This window comes from Larus michahellis, chromosome 10 (genome assembly GCF_964199755.1).
Source record: "Larus michahellis chromosome 10, bLarMic1.1, whole genome shotgun sequence".
Lineage (NCBI taxonomy): Eukaryota > Metazoa > Chordata > Aves > Charadriiformes > Laridae > Larus > Larus michahellis.
The window spans coordinates 21,931,387-21,945,728 of NC_133905.1; the positions used below are offsets into that span (position 1 = coordinate 21,931,387).

At 39.8% G+C, this 14,342-nt stretch overlaps 1 protein-coding gene across 1 annotated transcript in view; it reads left to right on the forward strand.

Annotated features, from left to right (window-relative positions):
- The window catches only part of SYN2 (synapsin II), a 195,463-nt gene that overhangs the window by 89,162 nt on the left and 91,959 nt on the right, over positions 1–14,342 (forward strand). The window contains exon 5 of the mRNA XM_074602556.1: positions 10,576–10,665. Coding sequence (XP_074458657.1) covers positions 10,576–10,665 — 90 coding nt within the window. The remainder of the gene's footprint in view (positions 1–10,575; positions 10,666–14,342) is intronic.

Below are 14,342 nucleotides of genomic sequence, written 5' to 3' on the forward strand. Positions count from 1 at the left end.
ACATAGTAGCGTTGTAAATCTCACAGTCCTTGTTTGTTTATTTTGGTTTGTGAGCCTGCAGCCAAATACTTTTTTGCAAGTTTGTTGACATTTTTCTTTTTTGCTCCTTTTGCCAAGCTTACGTAATTCTGTGCCTTCATGTGTTGTATTTTACTCTGTGTTTCTTCTGCAGATGATTTTCTACTTATCTGTCTTCATGTTTATACACTTAGGATGCTTCATTTCTCTCTTCTTACCTTGCTTTCTTTGGAAGGTCTGTTTTAACTGCCCTTTCTTGCTGTCTGATGGTATTATAGTACTCTCCCCCACCTTGTTTTCACCCCCTTCGTGTGTTGCTCTTGTGTTTTCCCCCCTCCAAGCTGTACTTTAATAATCTTGAGCAACAGATTGGGGTGCTGGCAGGAATCTTGTAGGCGCTCTGCAGGGAGCTCTCTTCACCCCAGGCTCCTGTTGACACAAACTATTGAAGCTAAGCTAACGGGCAGGCACAACCACACAGATGAGTTTCGATATTGTGTTGAAGTCTCTTCTGGAAAATGAGTAACAAATAAAATGAATGTGCGCAAAAAGAAGTCTTTTGAAAACCTATTCACTGTAAATCTACGAGACCTTTCTGTACTATTGCATGTCTTTTTTAGAGAAAGAAATTATAAATTTCTCAATGAATATCTGTTGCACTATAAGAAAGTTCTGTGGTCATTACCAAAAATAAGATTTGTACAATAATCATGAACAGCGGGCTAGAATTTGGCTGGTTATTGCACTTCTCTATATGCACTTCTCTATTTGCCTCAACCTCTATAAGGTCGAGGCTAAAGAATGCATACCTGAGATCTTGCTTCAACTCAGGCAGGGAAGACATTTTGGGACATTCAAATTTAACGTCTGTTAACATTATAAATCTTAGAAACTTTAAGACCTGTATTTTAGTCAGAAGCTATAGTTTTATGTAGTTCATTAGATGAAACCTGGAGCCGGCACTGAACTTGGTTGTTTCAACCATTCCGGCAACATTGATCTACTTGATGGATCATGAGAGGGACAGCGGGCAGCCCAGAGCCCACCCAAAGAGGTTGTTTCCTGGCCTTTTCCTACCCCTGTGCTTCAGGAAGCTACTGTAGGAAGAGCTGTTCCCTTCTTTCCCTTCGGGACTCCAGCCGGGTGCTCTCCGTCTCTGCCTGCGGCGGTGAAGAGTTGCTCCCTTGGGCACTGGACACAATTGCATGGGTGGTAAAGTTTGAACAGCTTCATGTGATAATGTGTGGCAATCTCTGTGACAAATTCAATTTGCCAATTTGCAAATATTTACATAAACAGTGGAGGTCTTTCTAAAACCAGTTTTGTGGCTTTAATTCATATGACAGGTATTGGATTGAGAGACGTAGTGAAGGCAGATGTCTGTGTCTCTGTAGGGCAGCCAGAGAACAAAGTGTCCACATGTGCTCTTCCTCCAGCACTGATCCGAGCAGAACTTTCTTAAGCATAAAAAACTCTAGTTTAATTCTCTGTCAGCCAGTGAAGATTTTGGCCTCCTTGCTCAGTCTGCCAGTTAAAGCAAAACATGTTGATGGATTTGTAGTGCGAGAGCTGAAAGTAAATTCACTAAACTGTGTCAGAAGGAAGGTGAAAGCATTTTAAGGTTTCTGGTCAAAAGGCAATTTACTAGCAAGTTTTAACATTAAATTGGAGCAAGGTTCCTAAATAATTTTTAGTTTAAATGCATAACAAAGAAATCTAAGTACATTTAAACTAACAGTGTATGTTCTTCTTTGCACCTGTTTATAGAGCTATTTTAAGTTTAATCTGGTCTTGCGATAGGAAGGGAATATTACTGTTTTGCTAAATGATTTTGCTTTCCTAAAATATGTAAGCTCACTTGAAATTCCTTGAAAAAAGCAGAGGCTCTTAAATAATGAATATACCTCAGTGGGGCGATGATTTGTTTTCTGTTCTATACACCGAGTAATTCTTAGAGCTCTATATTCATCAATCTTTGCTTGAACTATGAAGTACTTTATATATAAACTGAGTACATATATATTTTGCTTTGACCAGCGGTTACTGCCATGAGGCCAATTTAATGCAAAAGTAGACTCTGATTTCTTACTACATTCTTGAACGTTGTGCCGGGTAGTTGTCACTCTGCCCTGTTCTTCCCCGCAGTAAAGAGCGGCAGTGGGAGCTCCTGACATCCTTTACAGACTTTCATTGCATTGAACATTTCTAGGGGCAGAAAATTGAATCAGACTTTTAACCATTCCTTAGCTTCTACTGAAAGAAAGTGCATTTAAATAAAGGCTTTAAGAGTAATCTGAAAACCAGGACTGTAAAGCTGTGGTTCATATCCTTTGGTATTTTCTGCTGTTCCTGCTGCAGTAGTGAAACTCAAAAGCTCTCTTTTGTCCTTGTCAAATATCCGTAATTGAAGGCCAGATTGTGGAAAATTAAGTTCGATTTCTTGTGCAATCTTAATATTTAATTAAAAAGGAAACCTGTGTGTTGTATTACCCATTAAAGTACCTAAGAATATAATTTTTTCCTAGCCATAATTTTGGTAAATATTATATCTGCTTCTTTAATGTATGACCACGGTGGCTCAGTGATGAGGAGAACCTGGGGGTTAGACCCCTTCGTGAAAAAGGAATTTGCCACGCATCCTAGAACACCCTTCCCATGGTACTGGCTCCCCAGTGCCAATCCCCACTCCTTCCTGTCTCCTCTCCCCCTCTACACAGCTATTGTTCTCCCACATTATCTTCAAGACTCCGACCGGTGCTGCTGTTGCTGGCTGATCTCCTTGCTGTCATTCCCGTGTGTTTAGCTTCTATTCTTCGCTCCAGTTCAGATGTGAAATGGGTGCAAAGTGTTCTTGTCCTTGCTTCTTTTACGAGGTGTAGTCATACAACATACCTGTTCGTGAAGTACCTTCTTTAGTTTATGGTGCAGTTTCAAACACTGTAAAGTATTGCCCTGTTTGGAAGCTGGCCACCTCGGAGAAGTCCTTTGACTGTCTGTGCTGGGCTTAAAAGAGAGCGTCTTGGCTGGGGAATGGCATTCTACCATCCAGCTTTGCCAGTGGATCCTTTGAGAAAAAGTTTTTCATGTTTTCTTATCTTGCTGAAATGAGGGAAGCATCTCGGGACAGAAAAGTCAATGTAGGTAAGTTTGAATTCTGTGAACAAAGCTGTAGATGCACGATTGCATCTATGTATGTTTCAAGAAGGACAGGGAACTGCTAGAGCGGGTGCAGCAAAGGGCTACCAAGATGCTGAGGAAACTGGAACATCTCTCTGATGAAGAAAGGCTGAGGGACTTGGGTCTCTTCAGTCTGGAAAAAAGATGACTGATGGGGGGCCTTATCAACGCTTCTAAATACTGAAAGGGTGGGTGTCAGGAGGATGGGGCCAGGCTCTTTTCAGTGGTGCCCGGGGACAGGACAAGAGGTAATGGGCACAAACTTGACCATAGGAAGTTCCACCTGAACATGAGGAGGAACTTCTTTGCTGTGAGGGTGGCAGAGCCCTGGCACAGGCTGCCCAGAGAGGGGGTGGAGTCTCCGTCTCTGGAGACATCCCAACCCCGCCTGGACGCGTTCCTGTGCCACCTGCTCTGGGTGACCCTGCTCTGGCAGGGGGCTGGATGGGATGATCTCCAGAGGTCCCTTCCACCCCTGTCATTCTATGTACAATTTAAGAGAAAGGGCGGAAAAAGGTATTTTAACCATATGTTTAGCTTTAAAATGGGATTTACGTCTTACTTCAATGGTTAAGTACATAAATAATGCTTTGTTTCTGAAGATAACTTCATAGAGACGCATCTGAACACCTGCACAAATTTTCATTAGCTACAAGGCTTCTGAACAATGACTATGGGAGGGCCGAATCTGCAAAACCCCAGTTTGCATTAAAAGATAGATTTCCTCCTCTTCTGTGAAGTTTCATTGAATTCAGTATTTTTATCAAAACTTACTATGTTAGCTGGAAAGTTTCAGGATCTTAGTATCTCTAAAAACCCCACAAAGCAATAAAATCTTTTTATTGTAGCAAGCCCCAAACCCTGTTGAGAAGTGCTCAAGCACATGCCCACATCCCATTAAAATAAACAGGTGCACAAATGGTTCCTTGAAGAGGACACTGAACTCGATGTTCCCATAATACTGGAATGAACTGCGCATTCTCATTGCTGCCAAGTGCACCCAAGAAGGCGTCCTCAGAGCTTTCGTTGGAATGACTCAGTTCCATAAACCTCTCTTTTCCCTCTGTAACTTGTCATTTTGAAATAAAAAGTTCCAGAGGCTTCTTGATGTAGGCCTCCTGGTACTAGTTTTCACTAGTCCTTTTCTAACGAACATGTCTTGATCTGTTTTCTACCTTTTATGCTCAGAGCTATTTTTCCTTAATTTTAATCTGCATGTCTTCCTTAAATCTGACTTTCCTCACTGTTTACACATTTTGGCACCGCCTCTTTTATTAGCCAAGGTGTTTCTCATTGCCAAATGCCTTGCTACCCAACTTTGCAAGCCAAGATGAAGTGGTTTTATGTCTCTGACCGTGATCCTCGTCTAGTTTTTCATTGTTTTTTTGATTTTTTTTTTTTTAATTCTTCTTTCTAACTGTTGTAGAAAACTTCTTTTTCTTTTTTCCTCCCGTGGATGCACTCTGGTAATTTGCAAGCAAAAGCTCTGCACGCAGTTCTTCCAAGGGCATGAGCTTTTTAGTTAAGGCTTTTTTTTTTTTCTTTTGCATCCTGTAGGAATTCTTAATGGTTTGTATAGGTTTGTAGATCTCATCAGATGTTAATTGTGATGTGATGGATTTGTATTCCAGCAGTCAATTCCAGCAGTGATTAGCAATTGGAGAGATGTGCCTCTGGGAGGCAGCGTGGGCTGCAGTGCTCATGCTGCAGGAGAGGTGTGGAAGCCAAATAAATGCCTTTGGAAATTCTGGGTAATTTGGAGCAGAGCCCCAAATGGTTCTGGGAAGGGTCAGCACAATCCACGCAGGCTTCATAGCTCCACCTCAGTAGCTGCGGAGAAGCACCCCGGAGGGTAAGGAGGGCTGGAGATAAAGAAGGTGAGGAAAGATCATCTGCAGTCACAGGCGGAAGAAAGAGACACTGCTAGTCCCCAAGTGATGGGCCAGCCAGCAGGACTTCAATACAAAATACCTTGGGCTTTGCAGCTCAGCTTGGCAAAGCAGAGATCCATCAGTATGTTCTTGTGTGAGGCTGGGCTGCAAAAGGGTTAGGAAACAACTCGTCTGTGTTATAAAACTACCACTTGGGCTGTGACACGGGGTCCGTATAAGTTATCTTTCCATTCATAGTCCAACTGTGTTGTCTTTGGCTTTGCATCAAAATAATGGAAAACTACTGGAGGAACATCAAGTTCTTTTGTCAGTTCCCATCTTTTCTGTATTCTGTTAATGTGCCCAAACCGATTTGTAGGCGATGTTTCATTGTTCAGTTGCCATGTCAAACTTTGAATTGACTTTGGAAGTTTGAATACTTTCATTAAGTTGTCTGTCAGCTCCTGCTGACAGCAAGAGGTACGTAAGCTACAGTCAGCATTCCGTTCCCCCTGATGCTCGTATTAGGTATCAAATAGCAAATCAAATGTGTATGTACTCAGCCTTCTGGAAAAGTATTTAATGTTTACTAAAGCGTAATAGAAGAAATGTAGGCCAGTCACAACGGAGAACAAATATTATGAAAAGCATAAAAAGAGTAACACGGATATTTCCCAGGTAATAGTAATTTAAGAAAAAAAAAATCAAAACCCACAAAGAGGAATACAGAAACTGTGTTTAAAGTACAGGCATAGTGAAAAATCTTGGTTAAAGTAAATTGACTCCTGCAGAGTCCAGGTGTCAACCGTACCTCCCAGCCCCTTCCACACAATTGCTTAATTTCTTCTCCCTCTGAAGGGTCTACAAGGTTTGTCTCTCAGTCTTTTGGCTGTCAAGGACCCCTGATATGTTTGTGCTGATGGTACTTAGTCCGGACTTTTGAACATCTTTTACTTTTACAAGGCAATCGTGTATTTCTGGAATGACCAGCCACATTTCCAAACATGCAAATGGATATTTCAGCCTGAAAATGGACTTCAGGGCATTTCTCACAGTGCGATCTGAAGGCGATACAAAAGGTCAATGTGTCTTTTCTTTATTAGTTTCCTGTAATAGAAGTGTAACATAAAACAGCTCATCTTCCAGCTTCATAACCTACAGAGCCTACCAGAGACCTCCGCAGTCGTCACAGGGAGGCGAAAGGATCTTGCCTTTCTATATCAAAAGGGAAACTCCAGTTGCTGAGGCCCCCACCCCACAGGCAATGATGTGCATATTCAGGCGTCGTTTACTCTAGTGTGCCTTTCCCAGACAAATACTTGGAACCTCTGCAGCATTTCCATGGAAAGTTGTCTTTCATCAATTCCTAGTCTTACAAAGGAATGATTTAAGTATACAGTAGGATGGAACTTCTACTCTGTCTAAACATCTGATGGCATAACAACCCGATCGTTAAACTGTTTTGCATCATCTGCTCCAAATAATACATGCTCAAAGAAAGCTGGCAGCAATACTGAATATTGAGATCATATTAGAAACTTAGAAATTTTATTTTAATAATTTCACCCACAAACACTGATGTGGGCATACATTTGGTAAAAAGGCAAATTTATTCATGGAAATCCAGAAGTAAACTGGTATTGCATTACATTTCTTCACTCTGTAGGTGTGCTTACACTGTAGAGCGCTCAGAGATAAGTTAAATCTCAGCTAAAAGCGCCATTTTTTTGTATGACAGAGGGATTAAAAAAGCGTTCACCCATCAAAGTGATCCTGTTCTGTAGTCCTAGAGAATGCCAGCTCAGCTGGTTTGGTGAAACAGCCTATCCAGAGAATTTTGTGGTCGTTTTAGTTGTTACCATGAAGCATGAGATGGCTGGTAGGAGTTCTTCCACTGCCAGGAGAAGCCAGCCTTAACTTGTAAAGAGGGCAAATAACGAATACTCATAATAAAGGAAAATCTCTGACAGAAAAGGCTTTATAATACGCAGCAACTGTACAGGCATACGTGAAGTAGTTTGTTGCATGAAAATCTTATTCAATATAGCAGGAAATTCTCCAGTGGAATGGACAATGATCTATATCTTTCAGTCTGGTGAGAGAGATTAGGAGCTTGCTGTAACTAAAGGTAACACAAAGCACCATCTGGAATAATTAATTTTAAATATCGGATCTAATTATCTTTGAGGCAAACGTTTGTGCAGTTTGTTCAGGAAAAAATCTGAGCATTTCAGGGACGACATGCGTGTAATTAAGCACATTTTAACTCATCTAAAGTGATAAGCAAAGTCATTATTCAAATCTTTATGAAGTTACCAAAGTGGGGTTTTTAACTGCGCACTACTTGATTATGGTATGGTCTATGCAGTCACATTTATAGTGTTCCATTCTTAGTGTAATGAAACCTCATAAAGCTTTTATCTGAAATAAGTGTCTTTTTTGACCAGTTATTTCTTATCTGTAGCATACTTTGTTGGAACGGAGAAAAAATTCAGCTGGTGCTCTCCTCTTCTTTTATGGAGGAATAACCTCTAGGCCTAGACGTGAAAGCATTTCATCCCTAGTAGAAAAGAGGAGAGCTGCCATTACAAAGAACATTAAAAAATCCCACTATTTTCCTTTTAAAAAAATAATCTGAAAACCGTAAATATATGTACCTGAGAAGATCTCTCTTTGAGCTGAAAATTAGATACAAAAATTGAAAATGAGAAGTAAATTCAGCTAGCTAAAATAAGAGCTAAAAGAACTTTTTTCCACTTTCTTGTTTTTTCTGAAAATGTTGAAAAGACTTCTGCTGAAATATTAAACTCTCTGAGTTTTGGGGTTTTTTTGGTGATGTGTTGGGTTTTTTTTTTGTTTTTTTTTTTTTTGGTAATTGCTAAAATCTCCGAGAGTTTTCGGCATCCATATAAAATACTTTATTTAAATATAGAGTAGCTCTACCAGTATTCTCTATTTCGTGAACATCCTATATCTGATAACATTTGGCATTGGATTAAATAATAATTCAGTAGTTTGTCATCTGAAAAGGTGATGCTTTTGCCCAGGAAAGAATATGATAAATTTTATTGTGATTTAAAGGTGTAATTTAAGGTCATACTAGCTAGTCCAGTACAACAAAACATTTTCAAAACTCTAATCAAGGCAAAGCATTAATATGGTCTCCTTTTTTTTTTTTTTTTTTTTCTTTTTTGATAACTTTAAAAACGATCAAATCAAACTTCAGCGTAGTTTGCAGCAGACCTCTAAAACCTGGTTTGGCTAGAAAAGCAGACAAGGTGGTATATTCAGCCTTTTTTCTATATTCAGCCTATTTGTGAGCTCTGTATCGCTTCCAAAGTGTCCAGATACAACAGGATTTTCAGAAGCCGTCTTTTGCTTCGGTCTGTCTGACTGCTGTTTGCTTGCTTCAGCTGCTCAAAAGGGAAATATAAAAAGGTACAGTCCAGATCACGGTTACAGATTGATAGAATCTCGTTAAAACGTAAATGAAATTATTTTTCATTAATCAACCAGTAGCAATGAGGGAAAATAAGAAATATTTATGGCAGTTCAAGGATGTACAGCGAGAATGCCAAAACTTTATGTGAATTTGGGTTGAATTTATCAAGTTGCTTCTGGGGGTGGGGAGAAGAACTTGACAAGAGATTCCTAAAATTGTAGCTACACAGGTGAAGCAGTGTCCCAGGCAGAGGCTGAATCGCTCCTCCCGGCTGGGGGAAATCTGAGGTATTTCTCTCCTCTGCCTCGGGAAATGTACACCTACTTTTCCTACATGCTATTTCATAGCTTCATTACGAGATTAGAGAGTACTTCAGAGGGATAGATGTGTACTATCTGTGGCTGATACCATCTTATTTTAAGGGAACAAACATTTGCTAGTATCAATCTGAATTACAGCTTTCATCCCTTTTGAGTGAATGCCACAACCCCTATGAATAATGTCAGTTTCTCACTGCTTTCAGTGGAGATGGAAAAGAAAATAAGGAAAGAATCACAGGAAATACAGTAATACGATTCTGTCAAAAGTTTTTACTTAAAGATAGGTAATTAGATGTATTTGAACATAATTGTTTGGCAGTATTTAATAGGCAGTATTTGCTCTATGAAACTTTGAATTTGAATCTTGGACAGGAGCAGAAATAAATAGTAAGTTGTCAGGAATCCTATTTGCAAACCACCTTATTTTGGTAGCTGTGATAATATTTCCTTTCCTTGAGGTCTGTTTTGTACAGCACACGGTCCAACTAGGATTTCTTAAGCTTTGGGTGAAACCCACTCATCATTAAGGTATTTTCCACGGGACTTCAAAATTTAAATATGTGTTTTAGCAAACCTAAGTAAACGCCACTAAATTAAACAAATTATTTATGCTGGAAATGCAATGCAAAGTTTTCCTCGTTTTCTTTCAGCCTTTAAACAGTACACCCCACATTTCAGTGATGGAGTTAGGTATTTGATCAAGCAGCGTTACGGACAGATTTCTGTTGTTCTGTGCTGTTTTTCCGTTTGTAACCAGCAAACCCTCTCTTGAGGCTGTTGTGCAGAGTTGTTTATGTCTCATGTTGGCATGATGACAATGGCAGACATCGCAGGCGTGTCCAAGCCAGGGCTTTGGAGGCTGGGAACAATAGTGGCCTTCTGGCTGCCAAAGTCCTCTCGCTCCCGGGAAACCTCGCTTGCCGAGCCGCGGGTTCAGGAGCACTTCAGCTGCTTACAACTTACAACAGAAGAGTTGTGCTCGCTAAAGAGGAAGAACAGCCCCGAAGTACATTCCTATATATTGAAGAATTCGTTGTCTGTTTGTGTTCGCGTGTTGTTTGGCTTTCTGTTTTCAGTGAGGACAGTTAGCGTTTAGGTAGGCTGGGTATGTCGGAGAAAGGGCCCAGAAAGAAAACATTCATCGTAATGTCAATAACACGCAGCTGTTTAAATTCTCAACGCCTTTGTTGACTGGCCATTCTTCCACTGCCTCCCTGTGGCTACGGCACGTGGCTGGAGCCTAGGAAATTGAAATCCCCTTGCTGCTTCTTCACCTGACTTGTTACACGTGACAGAGTTATTGCTTTTCTCTCTTTGCCAGTTTTGCAAAATTGCCTTACAATGTGAGTGAGGTGCCAGAGGCTACATGAATGGGAAATATGTCCGATCTTTAGATTAAAGGTGGTAGAAAATGCAAAATTATAACAATCTTTTTGTCACAGAATCAACTTAAAATATAGAGACTCTGAGGTATCTGAAAAAACAGTATTCCAATGTATTTAATTTTCTGTACGTGTACCTCTTAGAGGTTTTGTTCTTTGTTGCTCTGTACATGAAGTCATTGCTTGGATGGAATAAAAAGGTGTGCACGTGAGAGAAGAGGAAGAGACCAAGTGTATAATGCATACATGTGTTTGCTGAGCGTATGAAACCCAGAAGACAAGAAGCAAAATGACAGCATGAGATCATTTTTGTAGAATGTGGTTTCCTTCCTAAGCTTTCTCTTTTGTTTTGCTTTATTTTACAGTTTGCCCAGCTGGTGTCTGTCTACAAAACTTTGGGTCCAGAGAAGTTCCCTTTAATTGAGCAGACGTTCTATCCAAATCACAAGGAAATGGTACGTGCAAATACCAATACTGAATTTGCTGACTGTCTCTGTAAAAGAGGAACTGTAAACACAAAACTCATTCCCCCCATTTACTGTCTATTTTAAAAGCCACTTTGGAAGCTTTCAGAGGCTGGGTGACTGCATGAAAGCATTGTGATGGTTAACTGGAATGTTTTCAGATGTGAAGGGTAGTCATTTTCAACCTAACCAACTTCAGATCTTAGGGAAATTAAATGCTTATAAAGTGCACTATTAAAGTGTAAGAGTTACTTTTACGGTTTGTTTTCAACCTAGTCCTTTCTGATATGTTCTAAGTGTTTATTATCTTTGTAGGTGATGCACAAGGCTGTGTGCCTGACAGTGTAGGACTTCGAACTCACCTGAAATGAGGGTGGTTATGGCTTGTGATCTCCACAAACCTGAGCTGACGTTGATTCCCAGTCCTTTACAGACATAAATGCATTCATAAAAATAACACTTATGACCTTTACTCATGACCTGTCTTATGCTGCAGACATATTTTTTCCTGCCTTTTTATGGTTTCTAAACAGAAATTCTTCCCTGAATATGTTTTTCTAGAGGAAATACCTTCAGCCCTGAGAGGAACTGGGGGGAGGCTACTTGCTGATTGAATAGACTGGCACAGAAGCATCACTTGTAGAATGTGATCCATGCAGCGTCTGTCCCACAGCTGGGATTGCAGTGCCATTGCAAGGTCATGAGAAATAGGTTGGTTAGTGTGTAAGGTCCCCAAGCGGTAGTTGCTGTGTGTCTGTCCTGAGACTCTGGCTAGCACTTGGTTATCAAAGGTGGCATCTAAGATAAGCCTCAGTGGCAGCAGTTGACTAAAATGTCTTCTGAGGTTTTCTTTCGCCCACATCTGTCTCATCTTTTGGTGACAAACACAGTATGGTACAGCTCTGCCGTAGTTTTGGATGTATTGCAAGAGTGGTGGGATGGCTCTTGGTACTGCTTTGCCGCTTCTCTCAGGTTTCTTTGGACTATTAACTCAGATATTTTCACTTCGTTTGTCTCAAACAACAATTCTGAAAAGAGCTTTCACCACACTTGTGTATTTAGTAAATTCTTTTACACGGAAGTTTTGTAGAGCCAAAGGAGAATGGTACCGATCCAGAGCAGCAGATCTAAATATTGTCCCAGACAGCTAAATCTTTTCGGAATGGAAGGGGGTTTTGTTGATGGATTTGGAAATGGATGGATCAGGAAAATGTACAACTTAATAAAATTTATATTTTATTTTATTTTTTTTTAATGCAAAGGAAGTGCATCCCCCTTGGGGGTTCATTCATAACAGGTGGAGAAGCAGAACCACATCTCGTGTTTCTGCAATACGCTTTTTTAGAATGGTTATAAGTTTTATATCTCTATTTTCCTGAGAATGTCCAAGATTAAAGGTGGCGTATAATTTTCTGCACACAATTTATTGTTCTTCATTATTTTATCAGCTGTTACTCGGGCTCCTCGGGGCAGTGGTGACGGCCCCAAGGCTGTCAGAGTTCGAGGAGCGTCTGGTCATATGGGTTAGTTTTAAGCAGTCCTTCGAGGAGCGGGGAGTTGGGCTCAGTGGTCCTTATGGGTCCCCTCCAACTGGAGATATTCCACGATTCCATAGTTTAACTGAAAACGCAGGCCTTTTAGCCCATTGCTAAATTGCAGTACATAGAAACAAAGAGAAATACCCTATAGTTCTGGGACAGGAATTAATGTGTTAGCTTTTAATTTTTACGTAGTATGACCCTGTGGAAGGTTACCAGTTCAATTGCATACTGGTGTCTTGAACAACTGATTGACTTCAAATTCAGTAATAGAACACAAACAAGAAAACGTGCTTATGAGGCATATTTTGCTTAAGAGTATAACAAATACTTGAGTGGCTTTCCCCCCCCTTCGTTCCTCTACATTGCGTGTTTATGTGTGGACTGATAAGTTATCTGTCTTTCGTTTGAACCTTTGAATGTTAATGTTCTTCATAGCTGAGTATTTTTTACATATTTATACGTAATGAATGTTAATCTAGGGAAAATCAATGCATTTCAGTATTGCGCTGCCATACATGGTTTAGAGGTGCTGTAGTAGCTGACTGGGGTGAAGCTCATTTGTTTTCTTTCATTCTGAAGAAATTATTTGGAACTTTGTGGCTTGAAAAATAATTAGATGACAAGGTGCAAGATAACGTTTTATTCAAATTTCTAGAATGGGTTGCAAGATGATCTGAATATCAAAGCCTTCTAGTTGATGAATTGAAATCATGTTGCGCTGTTTAAATTTTGTTGGTTTTTTAAACACTGTTTATTAAGAGCTGGCCTCATCTGCATTTGCTTTTACAGACTTTGGTAATTACAGTTTAAAATAACTTTTGTAGTTCCTCTTGCGTTCGTCTCTTCCCTTCTTATGCTCCAAACCTTAACCTGGAGCTCTCTCCCTCTCCTCCAGTGAGAACCGGTTGGGGTGGGGGGAGCGGGGGGAACTCCAGGTCTCTGTGCGTTGAGGTTTCAGCTGAGCCCGCCAAGGTACAGAGCTGCTGCTCTGCCTTTTGCTTCTTTCACACCACGGTGGTCACTTGTACCGAGTCTTTAGACGGCAATAAAAGGTAAATAAACAAAGATGCCATTCTTTCGTGTAAAAATGGAGCTACTTTAATGAAACACTGTTTGAAACAGAAACATTCATCTCAGACTGATTAAAACTATACAAAATGCTGTGAGGCTTTTTGAACTCATTGCTAGTTGAGTCATATCTACAGCCTTTCCCTCAGTAATTAGTTCCCTTTATTTCACTACGTTCACACCTCTTATGTTCTCTGTCGTGGGGAAAAAAAAAACCAAACCACGGCTTTTTCAACATAGTTGTTGGACAATTTAATTAAAATATAACTGGAACATTGAGAAAAAGCCAGCAATATTCAAGGCGCTTTTTCCACCATTCACCTGTACAGTCTCCCTTCTCTGTTCATCTCCCTCCTCTTATAAGTCATGTGAGTCATTTTCAAATTAAAATCAAATGTTGTACCAGGCTATATTTCTGCTCTAACTTTTCATATAGCACATACACAGTTTCAAGTAGTAAAAAAAAAAAAAAAAAAAAAAGTTGTAAAAATAATCTGCTGATGATAATATATCAGTGCCACTGCAGTAAAAATCTTGATAGGAAAATAACATAGTTGGAATGCCACGTTGTAGTTAATCCTTTTCGTAATCTTTATCAGTGCTGAATCTCAGGGAAATTAAAAACTCATTCTGAGAGGGGCTTTTGTAAAGCTTTTCTTGCTATATTTATTGACATGAAAAAAAGAAAATCTTTGTGCCATCAATTGTGGGAAGTTTGGCCAGATTTATCCTCAGACAGAAATCAAAGTGGACGGCCATTAATTTTTGAAATACCTCATACGGGATATTTTATGGCAGGTCAAATATAAAATGTTTTTAAAACTAAATATGTCATACACTTCATATTACAGTTTGTTCATAAATATCGAAGAAAACATTTATTTTTACAAGGTGCTTAAAGAAGGCAGTCTGAATTGAGTTAGTTAAGTCTAATTTGCTATAAAACTGAAATAGAACTATGTTGAGTTAAAAAGCAGAAAATATCTGTTTGCTGCAGAGCACTATTCAAAAGACACCATTACATCAAAATGGATTTGGAAACAAATGCTACACTCTACA